Raw genomic sequence first — 21,410 nt, forward strand, 5'->3', positions numbered from 1 at the left:
GGCCATCAGAGTGGGCCCTATTCCAATATGACTGCTGTCCTTATGGAAAGGGGAGATTTGGAGAGGACAAGCATAAAGGAAGAACACCATGTGAAGATGAAAATGGCCATCTATAAGCCAAGGAGAGAGGCCATCTATAAGCCAAGGAGAGAGGCCTGGAAAATGGCCATCTATAAGCCAAGGAGAGAGGCCTCCTTCCCTCCTGGCCTTCAGAAAGAATCAACACTCTCAACATCTTGCTTTTGGACTTCTAGGCTCCAGAACCATGAGACAATACATTTCTATTGTTTAAGCTACACAGTTTGTGGTTCCTTGTTATATCAGCCCAAGCAAACTAATAGAACTGCCTCTGACAAATGATTAAGGAGCTCTCTGCAAAAAAACAAACTTAATCCATAGAATGCTATAACTGGAAGGGATTTCTGAAAACATATTGCTTGACCCTCTTGTGCTGAAATGAAATGCCTGAGGTCACACGGCAAATTGGTGATTTAGTCACCCTTTGAGCGCAACCTTTAGTACATCATGTTCTGTCATAGCCTGCTGGCCTTTCAAAGATGGTGGCAAAATCAGCCTATGATGGTGATTGGATCCAAAACTCTGTTGGAAGGAACTTCCTGGGGGACACTATGCAAGCATTGACCCTTCCTAAGTATTGGCTAATGGAAACATGTGCTAAGTAGATGAATTAATTGCTGGTTGGATGCCAGCCAGAAGATTGATATCCAGTAGAACAGTGAGACAGGTAACTTGACCTTTGGCTGGGCTGATAGGATCCATCATCCCTTTAGGCTGGCACTTAGTGGTGAAGGTCTGGATCTGGCTGGGAGGCTACCCCCACCCCAATGAGGATGATTCACCAGAGTGACTTAATCACCAATGGGTCAGAAGCTCAGGTTCATGTGAGCAGGGTGGGGGCTGGGGGAATCGAGCCTGAGTAATGCTTCACAGTGGGTGTGGAGGCTTGTTATAATAGTAAGTATGCTGTTGATTAAAGCACATGACACAAGTAATTGCTAGAGATCCCAAAACAGCTATCACCTAGGATTACGGAGATCTGATCTAATGTCAGACAGAAAGCCCAGTTTAGACTCTGCAGCAGAGGCCTTTGAAAAGTGTCCAGGAGTAATTGGCATTTAATCAATGCAATCATTATCACAGCACGGGGATCCCACGGCTTCAGGCCCCCTTGCAACCACTGAACTGCAAAAGGGAGAATATGTCCATGCCATTTTCCCCAGCAACGGCATTTGATTCACAGTCCCAGATGAGGTCCAAGTGGAAATATATTCATATCTTTATATTTGAGAAACACAGGTTTACTGTCAGTAAGAATTCAGTCTTATATCAATGACGCTATAAACAGGGATGGTTATTTCTCCTGTAGAGAGGCCTAATCAGCATTAATTTTGATAGACAGGAGAGGAAAAGCTACAGCAGGCTGCTAAGCATTTGCTTTTCATCCAATCTTCTCTAAATCTGCCATGAAACACATGGAAGAATAGGACTGCTAGTCCCTCCCCGAGATATGGAAGGAGTATATACTACTTATAATTGTAGACAAAGAACTATTGACTCTGCTCTCATCAAGTGCACTTTGCTTTGTTCAGTATTACTATTGGGTAACAAACTAGGTATTTTAAGGAGAATCTGTCCTTTTGGAGGGCAGACACCGTGTTTAGGCCTTACCCTCTCTCCTTCCCCTGGCAGGAGTTTATGGTTTGTTTTCTCCCACCCTACGAGAGGCGGTTAGAAAAAAGAGAAGGTCCAACTTCCCCTGTGAGCATCTAACAAGTCTATGCATGACTGATGAGAGGAAGTGGGGAGAAAGAAAAGAAGTATCCTTGAACTTAAGGACCCGTAAGAGGTTTCCTAAGATGATTGTAATCTATTTCAGTGTTTTCAAAGAGTACTTCTGAATTACCCATTTCAGAATGACCTAAAGAGTTTGTCAACAATGCAGACTGCCAGGCCTCCTTACATGCTCAAATCAGAATTGACGGGAGTTGGACCCTGGAATCCACGTTGTTAATGAGTGTCTGCAGGGACTCCTATATATAGTAAAATGGATTCTACTCCTCTTCCCTGCCTCAACGCGCTGCGCTCCAAGGCTCAAACCCTTCTCTGTCTACACTCATTCCCTTGATTACATCAAGTCTCGCGCCTTTAAATGTTTTTATATGCTAATGGCTCTCAAATTTATCTGCAGCCCACAGCTCTTCCCCCAAGCTCCAGAATTCTGTATCTCATGCCAGATTGGTGTCTAATAGGCGCATCCAAAAACAAACACTTTAATTTTCTCCCTGAACTTGCTCTTCTTTATCTCAGTAAATAGCACCGCAACTCATGCCAAAACCTCGGAGTCATTCTTGACTCTATGCTTGACATCTTCCTCACTTTCTCTTCTACTTGCTCCCAATCCATCAGAGTCCTGTGAGCTCTGTCAGACTGTGGCCCAGGTCTTCCTCTGCCCCCTGGTCTACTTGGTCTTTCTGCTTACATTCTAAATCAGTCAGAGTTCGATGGCAACAACAGAAGCCATTCTAGCTGTTTGAAGCAGAAAGGGATTTAATACAGTCGTAGTAGATTGATGCTACAACGGTCCCTTCCATCCACATGCTTTTTTGCAGTGTGAATTTACCACAACTCCCCAAAAGAAATGAAGTCTGATTTTCCCTTCCCTTGAATCTGGGCTAGCCCGCTGGTTGTCCAATAGAATGATGCAGCAGTGATGCTGTGCAATCCCCAGACCCAGCCATAAAGAGGTTCCTGCAGCTTCCATTTTTACCTTCTTGGAAGGCAGCCTTCATATAAAGCAGCTCAGCTAGAGGATCAAATGAGAGACCAAGTGGGGAGACAGGGTTCAGACTTTTAGGCATCTGTGCCAAGATCCCAGACGTGTGAGGGAGGCCATCTAGGGCCTTCCAGCCTGGCATAGCTGACAGCCGAATGCAACCACATATGTGAGTCCAGATGAGATCAGCAGAATATTAGGCCCAGCCAAGCTAAGTTTGGGGGGTGGGTATTCATTACACAGCAACAGATAACAAATGTCAGCGAAGTTAGGGCTTGCAAAACCTTTGGAGCACTACAGGGCAGGCTCTAGGCTAGGCCTCCGGAATGACTCCCAGAATGATACTGCAGAACCGGCCTGCCAGAGGAGCTGCTACTTCCACCATGATCTAGAAGCTAAGGGTCAGGAAGCCGTTTACCACTTTCCAGCACCAGAAGCACACCACCTCAGCTGTGATCTGGACATCAGGAAATCGCCACGAGCTCTGCCGGCTGCAGAGCCATACAACAGTCCTGCCGCATTAGCAGAACGGACAGTTAAGGTACTGCCACCACCTTGCAAGGGCAAAAGGTAACTCGTGTCTGAACTTTTGGCTTTAAGAGGATCTGGAACATGTACTTTATAGCTTTTTAGCCTGTGCACTCCTGAAAAGCGCAGAAGGGAGGATTTTTTAAAAAATGTTTTGTTCACTGTTACAGCACGTATGCAACGCCTGCACCTAAGAGATGCTCATTGTATATTTGTTAAATGATCAAACTAAAGTCTGATATAGGAAAGGCATAGTTTAGAGATGACTGTCTGTAGTTAGCTCAGAGAATGATATTCTGTGGGTCTAAAACCCTGACTCTGTCACTCCCCTTTATGACTATATCCTGGGATATTGAGAAAGATGTAGAATTCAAGACTTTTTGGGGCACCTGGGTGGTTCAGTTGGTTAAGCGCAGACTCTTGATTTTGGCTCAGATCATGATCCCACGGTTATGAGATAGAGTCCCGGTTGAAGATTCTCTCCCTCTGCCCCACCCCCAACTCGCACATGCGTGCGCATGCGCTGTCTCTCTCTAAAATAAACAAATGAAAGTAAAGGTAAAATAAAAATAGAATTCAAGACGTTTTTCAGCCTAATACATGCCCACCTTACCGTTACTGTAGAACCATCTTGAATCAGACACACTGAGCCCCCCTTTTTTTGTAATAAATTTTCATTAAAAAAGATGAATTTGGAAGGATGGGATGGGGTTCGTGAAGGGCAAGCTCTTCTATGTTTCCTGCTTCTCATGGCTTTGGCCATCTCTCTCTGAGGGCTGTTCTTCAGGATACTGACAGCTTGATTTCTCTGGGTAACATCATGCAAAGGAAATTAGCTCGGTGTGTCTTCTACTGAATTCCATCTGTAGCTCAATGTTTTAAGGTATTTGTGAGCAAGGCTACAGAGTGATTTCAATAAGACAAGGCAGTGTTCCAGTCTCTGAGAATATTTCTTCTGAAAAACCTTTTTTTAAAAAAATACCACTGAACAGTCTGAAAATCCGCCCACACATGAGCAATCTCCTGCCATATGCAGAAAGCCTGTCAGGTGTCACAGCCATAATAGCAGGTGATTCCTTTGGGTAGAAAAACTATGGCAAGGATGTAGAGACAGAAAGCAAACTGTTTTGATATTCTGGGTACAGCTTTCCCCAAGTGAATCATTCCCATATACCTTCTTTTACCATGGGCCCTTTTCCAGAGGAAGTGGGTTGTGTGAATAGAGGTGTGGAGATAGATTGTGGTGGGCAAAGTTCTATGGGGCCCATATTTGGCAGATCCAATTAATCTTTTGCTATTTGTCATCCCACTCTATACACAAGTTAAGGCAAAACTCAAATATGGATTTAATACCTGTTTTTGCTGTCCTCAAAATAAACACATAATCTCATTATGACGTTCAGTAGTGCTCATCGGAGACAAGGCTGCTTCTGAAATTCCCTCTAAATAGATTTTAAATACGAGCTTATAAGGCTGAAATCGGAACCATTTGCAAAGGGTGGTCATTTAATTCACTTTTTTATTATGAAATATTTGAGACATACAACAAGTTTAAAGAACAGGTATATACAGTTTAGTAAACATTTGTTGCTTCTAAGATAAAAATCTGAATTGGTGAAAAAGACTTCATTTCCAGAAAGAAGTGCAGCAAAGCTGGAAATTGAGTTTTGCCTAAGTTTTTCCTTTTTCCAGAGTGTATAAGACTAGCATTCTTATGTACAGGCACACCAAGTCACCCTTACTGAGATGGGAGATGCAGTTGCCACCATCTTAATTAAAAGAAAAAAAAAAAAACAACTAAAGTCTAATAGGGAAAGTTGTATACAGGAAGCTTGCTAATGGAAAACTCGACTTTTTGGATGGAAGACAACAACATTAAAGACCAGAGAGGAAACATGGTCATTAAGCTCATGGGCCCTTCACGTCTTAGAGTGGTGTCAGTTATTAGCTGTGTGACATTGGGCCAGTTCCTTAGCCTCTCTGTACCTCAGTTTCCTGAACTGTGTGGTGAGTAGAGTAATAGGATTTACTTCTTAGGGTTGTTACATGTCCCAAGCCCTTGGAACAGTGCCTGGTGTGTAGAAAACCCTCAATAAATGTTACCTCACTTTCTTCGTCCTCCTCAAAGGAATGTTAGCATCACAGGAGAGCCGGAGCTTTGTCTTACTTAGTTCTGTGTCCTCAGCTTCTGATTGTCCCACAGTAGGAACTCAATAAATATTAGGTGGATGGATTAATTAATGACAATAGCTAGGCTTTGAGGCTGAAAGACAAAAAGAATTTGTCCTACGTTTTAGAGCTAGTGAGGGAAAATGGACCTTGGGTTTAGAATAAGCTAGGGAGGGAGGAAAGAACCCTAAACTAAGATTAGAAGACCCACATTCAAGTTTAAATTTTTAAAATTTAATTTTTATTTAAAAAAATTTTTTTAAGATTTTTTATTTATTTGAGGTGGGGGGGGCTCAACCAGGGGGGAGGGGCAAAAGGAGAGGAAGAAGCAGACTCCACACTGAGCAGGGAGCCCCATGTGGGGCTCGATCCCAGGACCCTGGGATCATGACCTGAGCCAAAAGGCAGACGCTTAACCAACTGAACCACCCAGGTGCCCCTCAAGTTGAAATTCTTTTAGCTCTGTGGGTGTTAAGACTAAGATTTTCTTTCTTAATTTGTAAAATGGGAATAATTCCCAAGGTTATTCTGAGGATTACATTAAGGTGTATGTGAATGCTTGCAATAAATTATAAAGGGATATACAAACACATGATATTATTAATTTTTATCTCAGTAAGTTTACCCATTGGATGACAATAAAATGATTCTATGAGAGTCTTGGAAGAAAGACTCTTTAGCTAAAGATGTAAGTACTAAAAATATTCAACCCCAGAGGTACCACAGAGACATAGACTAATTTTTTCCATCTGTGCAGTTTAGGGTAGATTTGGCATATGCTCAATACCAGGCAAGAAAGAAACTATGGTTTAGGCTGCTTTGAAAGTAAAAAAAAAAAAAAAGCAGAAAAGGAAACTATTTCCTTTTATAAGCATGAATGTTAAAATAGGGAAAGCCTTCATCGAATAATTTACCACTGAAGCAGGACTATTTGAGCCATATCCTCTCCCACTTTCCCCACTCCCCACTTATGTTCTAATTAGTTAGTTCTTTCATACATCATGATTTGTAGAGGTCACTTCCTCCTCACCAAAGAAAAACAATATAGATTATTCTTTATCAGCCATGTGTGACTCAGAGGTCAAAAGAGCAATTCTTTGTAGGGTACTCTCCCTCGATTAGTAATATTTAAAGACCTGGTCTTCAGAGACAGGAATTATTTAAAATATTATGGCTTTAAGATCAGACCCCACCCAAGATCCCTCAACAGAACCCAAGTTTGAGGTTGAGAAACTGACATGAGGAAAAAGATAAAGGAGCAAAAAAAAAGCCATAGTGGGTCAGCCGATGACTCACTGTCCCTCCCTTGAACTTCAGGAATGACAGGATGGAAGAGGGAAAAAAGAGGCAGTGCCCCACTGCAGACCAGATGTTCCATGAAAGTCAAGAACTTCAGGGAACTTAATGATCTGTGTATGTTCTTAGGGTAAAGGCAATAAATATAATTTCCAAGGTTGAGTTGTTAATTTCATCCAAGAAAGGACACCAGGAGAACTAAGTTTGATTGAACTTCACCCTCAGAGCTATCATCCTAAATCTGATCATTTTATTCTCCTGCTTCAAAACCTTAATCACTCCATATTGCTATTGGAGTAAATCTAAACTGAACAAGGGCATAGACTATTCTTCATGACATCATCTCAACCTTCCTTGATCGCTTCATCTGCTAATTACTTCTTCTTCTTCTTCTTCTTCTCCTCCTCCTCCTCCTCCTCCTCCTCCTCCTCCTCCTCCTCCTCCTCCTTCTTCTTCCTCTCCTTCTTCTTCCTCTTCCTCTTTCTCTCCCTCTCCCTTCCCCTTCCCCTTCTCCTTCTCCTTCTCCTTCTCCTTCTTCTTCTTCTTCTTCTTCTTCCTCCTCTTCCTCCTCTTCTTATTCTTCTTCCCCTTCTCCTTCCTCTTCCTCCCCCTCCCCCTCTCCCTTCTTCTTCTTCTTCTTCTTCTTCTTCTTCTTCTTCTTCTTCTCCTTCTCCTTCTCCTTCTTCTTCTTCTTCTTCTTTTAAATAGGCTCCACACCAGGTGTGGAGCCCAGCACGGGGCTTGAACTCACTACCCTGAGATCAAGACGTGAGCTGAGTTCAAGAGTCAGACGCTTGGGGAGCCTGGGTGGCTCAGTCGTTAAGCCTCTGCCTTCAGCTCAGGGCGTGATCCCGGGGTCCTGGGATCCAGGCCCGCATCAGGCTCCTCCCCTGGGAGCCTGCTTCTTCCTCTCCCACTCCCCCTGCTTGTGTTCCCTCTTTCATTGGCTGTCTCTATCACTGTCAAATAAATAAATAAAATCTTAAAAAAAAAAAAAAAGAGTCCGACGCTTAACTGACTGAGCCACCCAGGTGCCCCCTAATTAATTCTTATCACATATCTTGGAAGGTTTAGGGGACTATTTAACAATTTACCAAATAAAGCTGGATACTTTTAAGCTACAGTGAATTTGTTTATACTATTCTCCCTGTCCAGAACTTTCATCCCAGCTGGCAAACCCCTAACTGTACTTCAAAGCCTGGCGAAAGTATCATTTCTTGTCTATAGCTTTCTCAACTCCCACTCTCTCCTACTACTCAGAATGATTCTTTCATCTATAGTGTCATTGAACTCTGAGCATGTATTTGTTAAATCACTTATCCCGATGCATTAGGTAGATATGACAGGTTTATCCTCTCCCCAACTCACTGTGTTCTCTATGAAGGCAAGTGTGAGCCCGTTATTGTTCAATTCTTGGCACACCATACAAGCATAAGATAGATCTGTTGAAGTGAATGAAATATTAGATGAAGGCCAAAGCATAAATGGGTTTTCAAGGTCTATGAATTATGCTAGGACCAGGAACTATGTGCTAATTCTATATACATGATTCTGATTTGGGTCTTATCAGACTGCATGTAATTTGCTTTCATTAAGAAACAGGGTCAAAAAAAAAACAGTGTCATGAATATATTTCTTCAGATAAAATATTATTAATTCATTTGTAGCTTAGAATTGAACTTCACATGACTCAGCTAAAGGTAGCTGAATAATTTGAAATATTCTCCAGCTGGAATGGGATCACATTTGGGGTTTGCTTTAATCAGTGCACCCGTCTCTTGCTTTTGCTCTTCAAAGAGCCCCCTTTGAAGGCATGAGCACAAGGGAAACCAGATGAACACTGTCGAATTTTAAACTTGTCACTTTCTCTCCTCTAGCATTAAACTTTTCTTTTCTAACTGAGCAAATTAACTGAAGACGTATATAATGTAGTTATCGATTTATTTTTTTAATCTTATTCATTATGCCACCTTGTTCCAAAAAGTCTTTAAGAGAGGTTAAAGGGAAAAAAAAAAATCCAAATCCAAAAGCAAATTGTTCCACATTTGGTCCACACTCACCCACAGCATGCCAGGGCAGATCATCACTCAGTGTGAAAACCTTTTGGAAAAATCTTCCAGGTGCTAGTAATAGCATTTCCTGAACTTGGATGTTGGTTTACAGCAAAGGATTCTGTTGATGCCCACAGGTCACTTCTACCTTATGATCCAGGATGAGTTTGTTGAACCTTGAAATCAGTCACGGAGGCCCCCTCTCAGGGTACCCAGCATGTATCCTGGCTAAATAAAATTGTAGCTGATTCATGTCTGAAGGTGCATATGGGGTACAGCATAAAGAGCAAGAGCAGGAGCTCTGGAGTCAGTCTGTCTGTCTGTGTTCGAATCTGGCCATGCCTCTGACCAGTTACGTGACCTTGGACAAGCTGTCTAACCTCTCTATGCCTCACCTGTGTCATCAGTGAAAATGGAATAATAATATCTACCTTGTGGGTTTGTTGTGTGGACTAAGTGAATTAAACCTGTAAAGGGTTTAGAACAGTGTCTGGTACATGGTAAGCCCTCAATAAAGGTTAGCTCTTGTGTGTTACACTTTTCCATTTTTGGGTAAGAAAAGTGGGTAAAAAATTAAAGGAAGGCTGGTCATTTTTACAACAAAACTTTATTTATAGAACCGCAACTCAGTCTGTTTTGGTATCACTATCAACAGAATGTCCACAGCTGAGGTCTTACTAAGGCGGTATACTGATTTTAGCTGTACCTAAAATCACAACCCAACACCATCCCAGTTTCCTATTTCCATGTGGCTCTGAATGCAGCTTAAAACAAAACAAAACAAAATTCTCTTTATAATGTACAGTGGCTTAAGCAAAACACTTCTTTAGCTTTTTCCTATTTAAGGGTTGGAACTGAGACTACTCCTTTAAAATTTGCTATTTACAGAGAAAGTCCTAGAGAAGAGAATGACTTAAAGGTGGAGGTTTAGTTGATCTGCTTTCATAACACAATAACGATATGACTTTAGAAGAATATAAATAAATAATGCTGGTAAACAGTATATATTGATAATTTTGTGACAAATTCATTTATCTAACATTGCGCTGAGGAATTAAGAGAATGTCTCCATACATTTTAAAGTTTGATCTTATTCTATTTGCTGATTCACAAAGTCTTGCTCCATTTTAAGGAGTTTTCACCAGTGTAATGCAGGATAACCAGTATCTGTGGAAACCTAACAGCTTGTTTTTTTTAAAAAAAATTTCCTGTTAAACTTTAATTCCCAGTTGAGCTTGTCATATGTGTGTATATGTACGAATGCCCCTTATTCAAGAATGTAAAATTAAGAGTATCTAGTATTTAGTTGTAAGAAAAATTCCCCAAGGTTGTAAGGTAGTTGAGTGACACATGAAATAATCTTCTCCAATCTGTATTTAAGAACACACCTTTACCAGGTGGAGGGGTGGAGAGAGGAAGAGGAATCAGTAGAATAAAAGAACTACAATGGCTCAAATTAAATTCAGATAATGAATCTGAGATAGCAAATAAATCAACAAATGTCCCATTTCCCCCCCCAAAAAGAGATATCCGTAGTAAATCCTTACTAATACTTTAAAAGTCAATCCATTAATATGTATTTTAAATAGGAAAGAATCTGAATATTATACATATCATAATCCTTCTCATTCATCGAATACACTCTTCTGCTGAGATATCTAACGCGTCTTCATCTATATTCTCCTCTATCTCTGGCAAGTTGCCCCAAAGTAGGAAGTTTACACCTGAAAAGAAAAATCATAAAATTACTTAGTGCTGATTACTATTACAATTCAGAACATGCTATATGAAACCTTACATGTTAGCATTCTTATATGAAACCATAGTGTTAACAGTAAAAAGATATTAAAGAATGTACCATAGATAAAAATTATCTAATATTATTCATCTAGGACATACACATTTTTTAGGCCTCCCTTTTTTTTTAAGGCCCTTTAAGCAAGGGCTTCAATTCTAGAATCTTCGAACTCCAAAGGATCTCAAGAGTCCATTTCCTCAAACCCTGCCCCCAGCTATATTATGCCATAATCACTCTACACTGATAACTTCCAAATCTATTTTAATGATTTTTAAGGATTGAGATCTTGCAAGATTATCTTAGATTAAGTGTCTCCTTGGAGGGTACAGGGAAAAGGCTTGAAATAAGTCTCCTCAACTCCTCAATAAGCATGGAAGTAGCTGGTGGCTTTTTTGTGGTTAAAAAAAGCAAGGTTTTGGGGCGCCTGGGTGGCTCAGTCGTTAAGCGTCTACCTTCGGCTCAGGGCGTGATCCCAGAGTTCTGGGACCGAGCCCCACATCAGGCTCCTCCGCTAGGAACCTGCTTCTTCCTCTCACACTCCCTCTGCTTGTGTTCCCTCTCTCACTGGCTGTCTCTCTCTCTCTCTGTCAAATAAATAAATAAATAAAATCTTAAAAAAAAAAAAAGCAAGGTTTTGAAGTCAGTTATAATATGAACTGCAATCCTAACTAACAGGTGGGTTTTACTCTGGGGGCTACGAAGGTAGAACTTTAGGACCAGGTGTAGCTGTCAATACAATAAAGAAAACAACAATATAAAGCTTCACGATGAAAGGACAGTCAGATTTCACACTGAAGAATCTAGCATAGGTGTATAGTAAAACACCGCACCCACGATAGAGGATCATGAGATGGCTTGTTCTGAGCACGTACTATATCATATAACTTGAAAGTACTAAATTAGGAAAAGTACCATTATTAATTGACTTCTAGGAGAGCCAATGGAGTCCAACAAGGAAAGCAAATCTCACGCTCTCCGGTTGTCAGTGTGGGCACAGGGAGGACTCAGTAAACTCTGGATACTCCACACACACTGAGATAGTGGCCACGTGGTAGAATGGAATGAGCCAGGGTTTGGAGATCTGGTTTGCATCTAGTCACTGGTAGTAGACACCATGCATGTTTTTACTACCTTTACTATGAATGTATGCAACCGCAGATGATACATATTATTTTTTGGGTGTGTTTAAATTTTTTATAGTGTGGCATTATATGTATTTTTTCTAATTTGCTTTTTTCATTCAACATTATTGTTTTTGAGATTTACCTATATCTATATGTATAGCTTTAGCTCATTTCTTTTAATTTCTGTATTCTGTTGTGTGAATTAAATATGTATATAGCCTATATATATGTGTATATATATATATACATATATATATACACACATATATATATGTGTATATATATATATACATATATATATAATAGAGCACATCTCTCATTGCTTCCTAACTGCCCATTTTGCACAGGAACTCAAGGAGACGTGTACAAGGAGGTGCACTGTTGCATTGTTGAAACAGTGGAAACAGTCAACTGTCTCTCTTGGTTGAGATACTAGAATCTAATCAGGCAAGAAGTTAACATCTATTTCATGTTGGGGGGTGGATACAGATGTCTCTCCTATTATTTTCTGTAATTTTGTGTGTGTGTGTGCTTGTACTGTGTATAATGAAAAAATATTTCCCCTCAAAAAATGAATGGTATTCTGCTTCTGGTAATATGGCATTGATGAGCTAATAGGATAATAAGGAACTACTAGGCCAAAAAAGGGATAGTTAGAACCCATAAAGGTAAACGAGGGCTGAAGTCAGTTTGCCTTTGAGGGCATTTGCCAATCCCAGAGAATCTGAACTGAGGTTTCTCAAGCACCCTCAGGGAAGTTTCAGGAAATCATGTTGACATGTGAAGCCTAGCCTAGAACATAGACCTGGGGCCCTTCCAGTCTAAACATTCTAGAATTTCATAAAGCTTGTGTATGTATTCCTTTGATGCTGCTGATTCAGGTGATTCAAGGACAGTCCCAACATCATGAGAAACCCTGTTTTATACCAAGCCTCTAGAAAGTCTTACTTTAAATCACAATATTAGGGTTACAAAGGAGAAGTTTGATATTCTTGGAGTGAATACCCAGAGACATGAGTAGCTCAGAACAATTGGTTCAAAGGAGAAAAAATAAACTATGAGATTGGATCCTACAGAAGGAGCACCTTCCTTGCTCTGTTAAGAAGGAAGGAAGGAAATCCTGTGATACATCTGTTTCTCATGGATTAGACTCAATGCGAATGGAAGAATGCGGGGCTTTTATCTCTGAAAAATTGACCAATATTAAAAAGTAAATCAAAATGGAAAAATCTCCACCCTGTGTTTTGAATTCTATCATGCAGGAAAAATAGTATCAAAGCAGAAACTTCCTTTAATATGTCCCATGATCAACACAAATATAAAACTGGAGGCCCAAGTTAGGAGCCTGTATCTCAGGGGAGTTCAGATAAGTCCTTCCTCAAAAATGGCCTTCTGAACATCCCAGAGTCTGAAATTAAGACCCACAAATGATGGGTTGAGAGCTACAATTGAACGCCAGGTGATTAAAAAAAAATCAGAGTCTATAAAAACCTAAGCATAATTGGCAGGTTTGAAGACCCTGAGAACCTAGGTTTCAATTCATGATCTTTAGTCTGTGAAGGCAAATCACCCCTAAGAAAAGGAATATATTTTAAGTGCTGAAGAAGATTTAAACATACATCTAAAAACCTGAGAGTGTTAGTGCCAACCTGGATTGTTGAGTTCTTTAAATTTGTTCTGCAAACTTTAGTTTCCACTAAAAAAATCCCACTGAAAGTCAACCTGGTCTGTTGTATAAATAGATACTAGACAGAAAAAACATGTGTCCTACAACAAAACCGCATGGTTCCAGAATATATAAAATGTATTATGTAAATATCATTTAAGAATTGGATGTATGTTAAATAATTAGTACAACCCACTGGTATTAACTATTTCCCTCAAATAAAATTCCATCATAATTTATTAATATAGATGTCAAAATATCTGTTTTTATCTTGGAGCAACATCACCAAATACAAAGGTTATCTAGCCATCCTCCCTCCCAATTCCCCACTGCCCCAGCCTCCCCTCTCTGCTTTCCTACACACACACACACACACACACACACACACACACACACTCATGCACAATTGACCATCAAATCTAAAATCTTCCAAAATTCTCTGGAGTTATAATATATATCAAGGCAACAATTTAGAGCAACTAAAATATTAATTTAAAAAAACCGAGAAGAGCCACATTTGAGGCTTTTGGATACAACGACAACAAGAGAAATGGTGATAAATTTTGGCTAGTAGTTTCCCTAACTTAATGTTTGGAATAAAAGGACTCAAGTTTCACTCTTTCAGCCCAGGTAAGAGAGTTTCAGAGGGAATCCGAAAACGATTTATTGAGAGTTTCACTCAGGTATTGATAGACAAATCAACGTTAGGCGAATTTCTGAGTCAGTTGTTTCTTACCGGTGGAGTCCAGCCTGTTAATATCATAAACTGCCTGGCTGTGAAACATCCAGAAGTGTCCATTGTTGCAGGAAAGAAGGCAGGAACAACATGGAACGATCACATGATAACCTACAATGTTCCCACTGAGACAGAAAGTAAATATAATTAGATACCACCTAATAACTGGCCATATAAGCATTTTTATGTGTTAAAGTAAATAGATAGACCATATGAAGGCCTCATTTCCTCCTAACAACCTCCATTGCTAGGACCTTTGGGATAGGAGTTACTCCGGTAATGTTAAATTTGACAGTGCTACTGCCAAACGGGAAAATGGTCTTTCAGTGAAGTGAAACAATACTAACAGCTTCTCCATTGCTTTGCTAGTATTACTTTATGCATTCTCCTTAAGCTAGCTTCTAAATGCCATGCCGTAGGGTCGTGATGTGTTCTGTGAAGCACCTACAACTGATGTGCTGTGCAGACACAATACATGAAATCAACTCAGATCTGTGGGTAAAAAGGTTTTTGCTATCCCCAGGACTGTAGCAGGGTAGGTTCTTCTATGTTCTAGCTCCATGCCAGCACCTAAAACTTTCGACAGATGGAGGAGTAGGAAGACAGCACGAGCCCCTGTAAGCCAAACACAAGCTGGCTGCTCTAATTTTAGTTTTGGTGTTTTTGAAGGAATTCAGAAATAAAGCAAATCCATAGCTTCTAGAGAAAGTTGCAAAAGTTTTTTACTGTCTTCAAGATTATCCCTCTGATTATAAGTCCCTCACTCTTCCACAGATTTTTTTCCCGAGGTGGTCACTATTAAATAGAGTGAATATACAGGGAATGTTTTAGCTAGTGCTTTAAAAAAAAAATGACAACACAAATTACTTATACCTTGGGTTGTAAAAATTCTTATTATAGTTTGTTCCGACCCATGAGATGTGGGAGTCAGTCATTTTTGTGAGGCCCTATAAAAAAAATACTATAAAAGGTACCAGCCTACCTAAAATATGTCTTCTAATCATAATTTGTTTGAAAGGCAAACGAATGAAAGCAAGTTGTTCTTGCACTGGGGCTGACAGTTATTTGTAAGACTATATTGCAAGAGTAAATTCTATGGCTTTAATCATCATCCATATTCATTCACTCATTCAGCTCGTGTTTACTGAGCATCTCCTATGTGCCAGGTACAGTTCTAGGTGCTGGGAACCCAGCACTAGACAAAGTCCTTGTTCTCATGGAACCAACATTCTGGTAGGGACACATCAGACCATTTTGCTCCCCTGTTAAATGCCCTTCAGCGGCTTCCCATCGGCAAAAAATCAAAATAAAAACCCCCTTCATAACAAGGTCTTGATCTGTGCTATCCAAAATGTGGCTACTGAGCACTTGAAGTCTGGCTAGACTGAACTGAAGTGTGTATAAATAGAAAACATACACAAGATTTTAAAGACTAAGAATAAAAAATAGAATGTAAAATATTGCATTACTAACTTTTTATGTTGGTTACATGTTCAAACAATATTTTGGTTATACTGGGTTAAATAAAATATGCAACTTAAACTAATTACATTTGTTTCTTGTTTACTTTCTAAATTGTGGATATTAGAGATTTTATTTATTCATTTATTATTGTTTTCAGGAGATTTTAAATTATATATGCAGATTTCTATTGGATAGCACTGCTCTAGATTATCTGGATTCTGACTGATCTACTCATACAACTCTCCCTTGCTGTTCACAATGTCTCAGGCACGCTGGCCATCATCTTCTTATTCCTTGAACATGTTAAGCTTCTTCTTGCCTTGGGTTCTTTGCGCTTGCTGGTCCATCTGCCTAGAGCATTTTCCCTTGGGGTCCTTCTTATCCTTTTGGATTCAACTCCAATGTTACCTTCCCATGAGAAAACGTCCCTGACCATGCTATCTCAAAGAGCTCTTATCTGCTCTCCCAACCTCTATTATTCTCTATCACTTATTATTATTATTTCATTTGGAGCACTTTCCACCCTACTCAATATCTTTTTTTTTTTTTTTTTTTTTTTTTTAGAAAGCTCCATGCCCAATACAGGGCTTGAACTCACAACCCTGAGATCAGGAGCACATGCTCTAGAACTAAGTCAGCCAGGCGCCCCAAACTTTCTTTCTTTTCTTTTTTTCTCTTTTCTTTTCTCTCTTCTCTTCTCTTTTCTTTTCCTTCCTTCCTTCCTTTTTTTTTTTTAAAGATTTTATTTATTTATTTATTTGACAGAGAGAGAGACAGCCAGCGAGAGAGGGAACACAGGCAGGGGGAGTGGGAGAGGAAGAAGCAGACTTCCAGCGGAGGAGCCTGATGTGGGGCTCGATCCCAGGACCCCGGCACCACACCCCAAGCTGAAGGCAGACGCTTATCGACTGAGCCGCCCAGCCGCCTTTTTTCTTTTCTTCTCTTTTCTTTTTCTTTCTTTCTTTCTTTCTTTCTTTCTTTCTTTCTTTCTTTCTTTCTTTCTATTTCTTTCTTTCTTTCTTTCTTTCTTTCTTTCTTTCTTTCTTTCTTTCTTTCTCTTTCCTTCCTTCCTTCCTTCCTTCCTTTCTTTCTTTCTTTCTTTCTTTCTTTCTTTCTTTCTTTCTTCTCTTTCTTTCTTGTAGGCTCCACACCCAACATGGACTTCAACTCATGACCCCAAGATCTAGAGTCCCATGCTCCACTGACTGAGCCAGCTGGTACCTCCGCCATACCCTATTCAATATCTTATTTATTTAAATATCTTACTGACCATCTTCCCACTAGAATATAATGTCTAAAAGCCAGTGACTTTATCTTATTTATTGCTGTGTTTCTAGCCCCCATATCAATGACTCGCACATAGAACTTGAATATATAGTTTGGATGAATGAAAGAACGAATTTAAATGTCATTAGCACATAAGAATTTGAATTATTAGGATTATAATTTATAACCTAAACCCCATTTAAATGTAAAAAAAAATCTCAGCTTTCTTCTCTCTAAAATGGGACTAATAATTCTCAAGTCTGCCTACCTCTTAAAAGATAATAGTAACAGTTTTCATCTGTGTTATAATTCATAATCTATTAAGCCTTTTAACATTCATAATACTCTATAAAGTAAATACAAAAGATATTTAAATTTCTATCTTCTTAAGTTAGAATCTTCTTAAGATATAAATTAAAAAAGGGAAAGAGGTTCAGGGGTTTAGAGGTTTAAGGAGTTTACTGGAGATCACATTGAGAGTAAGAGAAGGGCCAGGGCTCAAACCTGATTTTTTATGATTGTAACTCTATACGTTTGTTCCTCCTAAACTACATTGCCTTTTTCTGAAAATGAAAGCAGATATTTGTCAATGCACTTTGAAAAATTGTAAAATCATATACAAATGTGCCACGAGACCCTTTTTAAAAATTACTCCAAATAACAAATGGGTTTTCAGTGGCTCATTGCATGGGTTATAACCAGTGCTCGATGCAGCCCACTGAACATTTCTCTGTGCTGCGCTGTTAACATCCATCTTCCAAACACAGGGCTATCTAGAAAATCTTGCCCAAAATTACCATTTTAAACATGCGATGTCCTTCAGTTTACATTTGCAGATTTCAGTGAAATAGCATCTTCCAATGAAGTCCACTGCACTGGAGAGGGAAATGTGCAGAAATAGTCAAGGCACTTTTTAAAAAATTGTAAAAAACACATATCATGTAAAATTTGCTAACTTAACCGTTTTTTAAGTGTACGGTTCTGAAGTGTTAAGTGTCTTCACATTGTTGTGCAATGAATCTCCAGACCATTTTCATATTGCAAAACTGAAACTCTATACCCATTAAACACCTCCTCATTTCCCTCAGCCCTCAGCAACCACCACTTTCTTTCTGTTTCTATTAATCTGACTATTTCATATAGCACATATAAGTGAAAGCACATAGTTTTTGTCTTTTTGTGACTGGTAGATTTCATTTAGCATAATGTTCTCAAGGTCCATCCATGTTGTAGCATGCAGCAGGATAGCCTTCCTTTTTAAGGGTGAATCATATATTGTATACATATACCGCATTTTGTTTATTCATTCATTGATGAACATTTAACATTTGTGTTGTTTCCATCTCTTGGTTATCGTGAATTATACTGCTGAGAACATGTGTGTGCAAATGTATCTTTTAAATCCTGCATTGAATTCTTTTGGATATATATAAATAAATATAAGCACACACTCAGATATATATATATACACCCAGAAGTGGGATTCCTGGATCATATGGTAATTCTATTTTCAATTTCTTTAGGAACTTTCATGCTATTTTCTATAGCAGCAGCACCATTTTACGTTCCTACCAATAGTACACAACGGTTCCAATTTTTTCATATCCTTGCCATTAAGTGTACTTTTGCTTGTGATTTAGCACGAATTTTGTAGGCCCAAAGAGCTGCAAGAGACTCCAAAGTAGAACAATAATATATTTTGTAAGAGTCAGTTAGTACTTGTGAGCTTACCGTAAGTATAACAAAACTTTCATTTAAAAAATCTTGTGTGTTCATTAATTCATACACATCTTAGCTTGTTAATCCATCACTGTCACAAACCCCTTCAAGGAAGAATAGACAATAGGAAAAAACCTGGTTCTATTCTAGAGTCTGGTCTAACCTCTAAGAATTCATATATCTGAGCCCTCATTGTATTGCAAAGATGATTGGGTTAATATTTTAAATTTGTGTGCATGTGTGCATATGTGTGTATGTGCTACTAAAAAGAAAAAGCACTAGCCAACAAATCATAGAACCTGTGCAATAGCAGTTTCTAGATTTATTGTCTAGTGCTTTTTCTTTCTGCAACACACACACACACACACACACACACACACACACACACACAGATACTCAAAATAGTAACTCAGATATCTTTGCAGTAAGTGAGAGCTTGTTGGCTTTGCCATTAGGCATGACTACACTTAAACTACTTCAGAAAAGTTTTCAAGAAAGGAAGAGTTCATAGCTTGGAGTAGATTTTTAAAATGTTCAAGTTTCTATCATTGCACAGTTCATTTTAAAGTGTTATGATTATTGGCCTGCTTCCTCTGGCTCTGTGTCCAAAGAATAGTCGTTCACCCATATTTTGGATAATTACTCTTTCATGCTAATGATAAAGACCCAAATTTTGAAAATTGTGTAAGGGGATGATATGCCGACTATGGAAAGAGAAAGTACCTTTTAGAGTCAGAAAAGGTATATTTGAGTCAAATAAAATGGCTATTATTCCAAATAGGTAGCAAATTCTTAAGGACTCTACCTACAAAATTGGGTGGTGTCTGAAAACAGAATTTAAGAGCACTTAATTATGCAAACAAATGCACAGCATCTGAAATAGTGGACGAGGATTGTTTCAGGGCTAAGTCTCTATTTCATCACATACAAATCTATTTCTCACTCATTAAGAGACAGATTTTTGAGAAAAGAACACTGACTTACATGGACAATGGATCTGATTCAGCCTGCCAATTGCAAATAGTGGCAGAAAATTAAGAATATTTTTTTGGCCTAAAACTTTATGGATAAAAATGAAGAACTTAGTGGCCTCTTCTCTCTCCCAGTACAGAAAATCTTGCCCGACTTTACCTAGAGGCTAGGGTCTAGGTCATGGACTTGATCCAGTGAGATTAGGATGGTTGGGCAGGGCACAGCGCCAGGGATTCAACTTAAGGGATGTGGTCACATGACTGTAATTGAACTAGAAGCATTACATCAGGACTGACCACTCTGGCTAAACCACAGACTTTGTCCAGACAGTCTGCCCACTTAGTTATACTCCTAGGGGATCATCAGACTGTTGGGAGTGGCTGGAACACCAAAATGATAACCTCCTTGTTGACTCCCAGAGGTCCAAACCATACACTTTTCCCATTTAGTTAAAGGCTACCGTTGCCCGCCACTAGCATGACTTACTTGGTAGGAGGGATGTCTGTAGAGAAAAGGTCTATTTCAGTATCAGCCAGCAAAACAGCCTTCATTCCCCTAGAGCTGAGCACTTGTTTACAGAATTTGCAACACAGGATCGACACGCACCGGTCCTTGAAACTACAAGTGCTGGTAGACATGGCGTCCCGGGAAGGATGCAGTGTGGGATTTTGAAAGAGGAGACAAGAGCAGTCCCTTTTCTACTTTGATTCCCCCAGGTTAAAAATCAAATTGCGAGGTCTAGAGCTTTTCTAAGCCCTAAGCTGGGAAGGAAATGAGTTCTTTTCTGTTTTCCCGTGGGAGGGTGAAAGTAATATTTATTAAGGAGGAGCAGGGCGAAGCAGCAAATGTGGCTTTCCTTTTAACTTTCGGGGAAGAGAGTGAGGTTTGCAGTGGGGAGGCGGCGAGCTGCAAGGGACCTGGGGAACTTCTCTACCGTAGGCTCCCCAGCCTCGCGTCTAAAAGGCTCTACTCTTCAGCCCCTCCCCCTTAGCAATTCCCTAAACTTTCTCCAGCAGCGTCTTTCCGTGAAAGCTCCCCTCCTAAGCCCCTCCCTCGGAGCGCTCCAATTCCTCCCCCTAGATCGCCGGCCAAACGTCCCTACCCACGCCTCGTCTTTGGAAATCTTTCTCCTCTTCCCAGGATCCAGAAATCCCCTTAGCTTTTCCCACCCGGACGAACCCCGGTTTTCCTCAGTCCTCCCGGGACCCTCCTCCGCTCTGCTCGCTCGCGAGCCTCCGCTTCACTTCTCTCCTGGCAGCCCCCAGCCCTCAGCGTGCTGGCTGGCTCTCGCGCAGTTTCTCTCCGTCCCCCGTCCCTCAGCTCTCCCTCGTGCCCCCCGCCGGTCCCTTAGGTCTGCCTCCGAGCGGCCGCTCCGGAGCGCGCGGTGGGGTTGGTGGGATGGGGCAGAGATCGCTTTTGGGGCTCAGTCGGCGCTGGGGTCTCTGTCACCGAACGCGTCGTTTTTTGCTCCCTCTTCCGCTCTCTGCCTTTCCAACCGGCTGTCAGTTTGAATTGCCGGCGCCGCGCACCGATTGGGAGAACTAGAGTTCGCCCGCGTCCCGCATTGGAAGGCTCGGGAGCCATCCCCTGCTGAGATCTTAGTGGCTTGGAGACCGTACGCCCCGCCTCAGTAACGGTGCCGAGATCAGCTCAGCTTTCTGGTTGGTCGAGCTTGGCTCCGCCTCCGCTCTCATTGGCCGTTCCCGGGAGGTTTGGGCAAACCCTACTCCCGCCCCAGTGAAAACGTCAAGGCACGCCCTTCGAGCTTCTTATTGGAAGACTTTCTACAGTCCCCACCGGTCTCTACTCTCTACTGGCTAAAATTCT

The 21,410-nt window shown here is 40.4% G+C and overlaps 1 protein-coding gene across 2 annotated transcripts; it reads right to left on the bottom strand.

Moving 5' to 3' along the window:
• Positions 1 to 9,483: 9,483 nt before the first annotated feature.
• Positions 9,484 to 20,574, bottom strand: FAM72A (family with sequence similarity 72 member A). Of its 2 annotated transcripts, XM_026480490.3 has the most exons (4): positions 20,070 to 20,574; positions 17,690 to 17,767; positions 14,163 to 14,287; positions 9,484 to 10,562 (listed from the first exon to the last, which is right to left on the bottom strand). In XM_026480490.3, exons 1-4 carry the CDS (start codon positions 20,219 to 20,221, stop codon positions 10,468 to 10,470), a joined length of 450 nt encoding a protein of 149 aa, XP_026336275.1. In that variant the 5' UTR covers positions 20,222 to 20,574; the 3' UTR covers positions 9,484 to 10,467. The 2 variants fall into 2 exon arrangements, with proteins under 2 accessions (XP_026336275.1, XP_026336276.1); XM_026480491.3 differs by lacking the exon at positions 14,163 to 14,287.
• Between the last annotated feature and the right edge of the window lie 836 nt (positions 20,575 to 21,410).

The sequence above is a fragment of the Ursus arctos genome, unplaced genomic scaffold (assembly GCF_023065955.2).
Source record: "Ursus arctos isolate Adak ecotype North America unplaced genomic scaffold, UrsArc2.0 scaffold_2, whole genome shotgun sequence".
NCBI lineage: Eukaryota > Metazoa > Chordata > Mammalia > Carnivora > Ursidae > Ursus > Ursus arctos.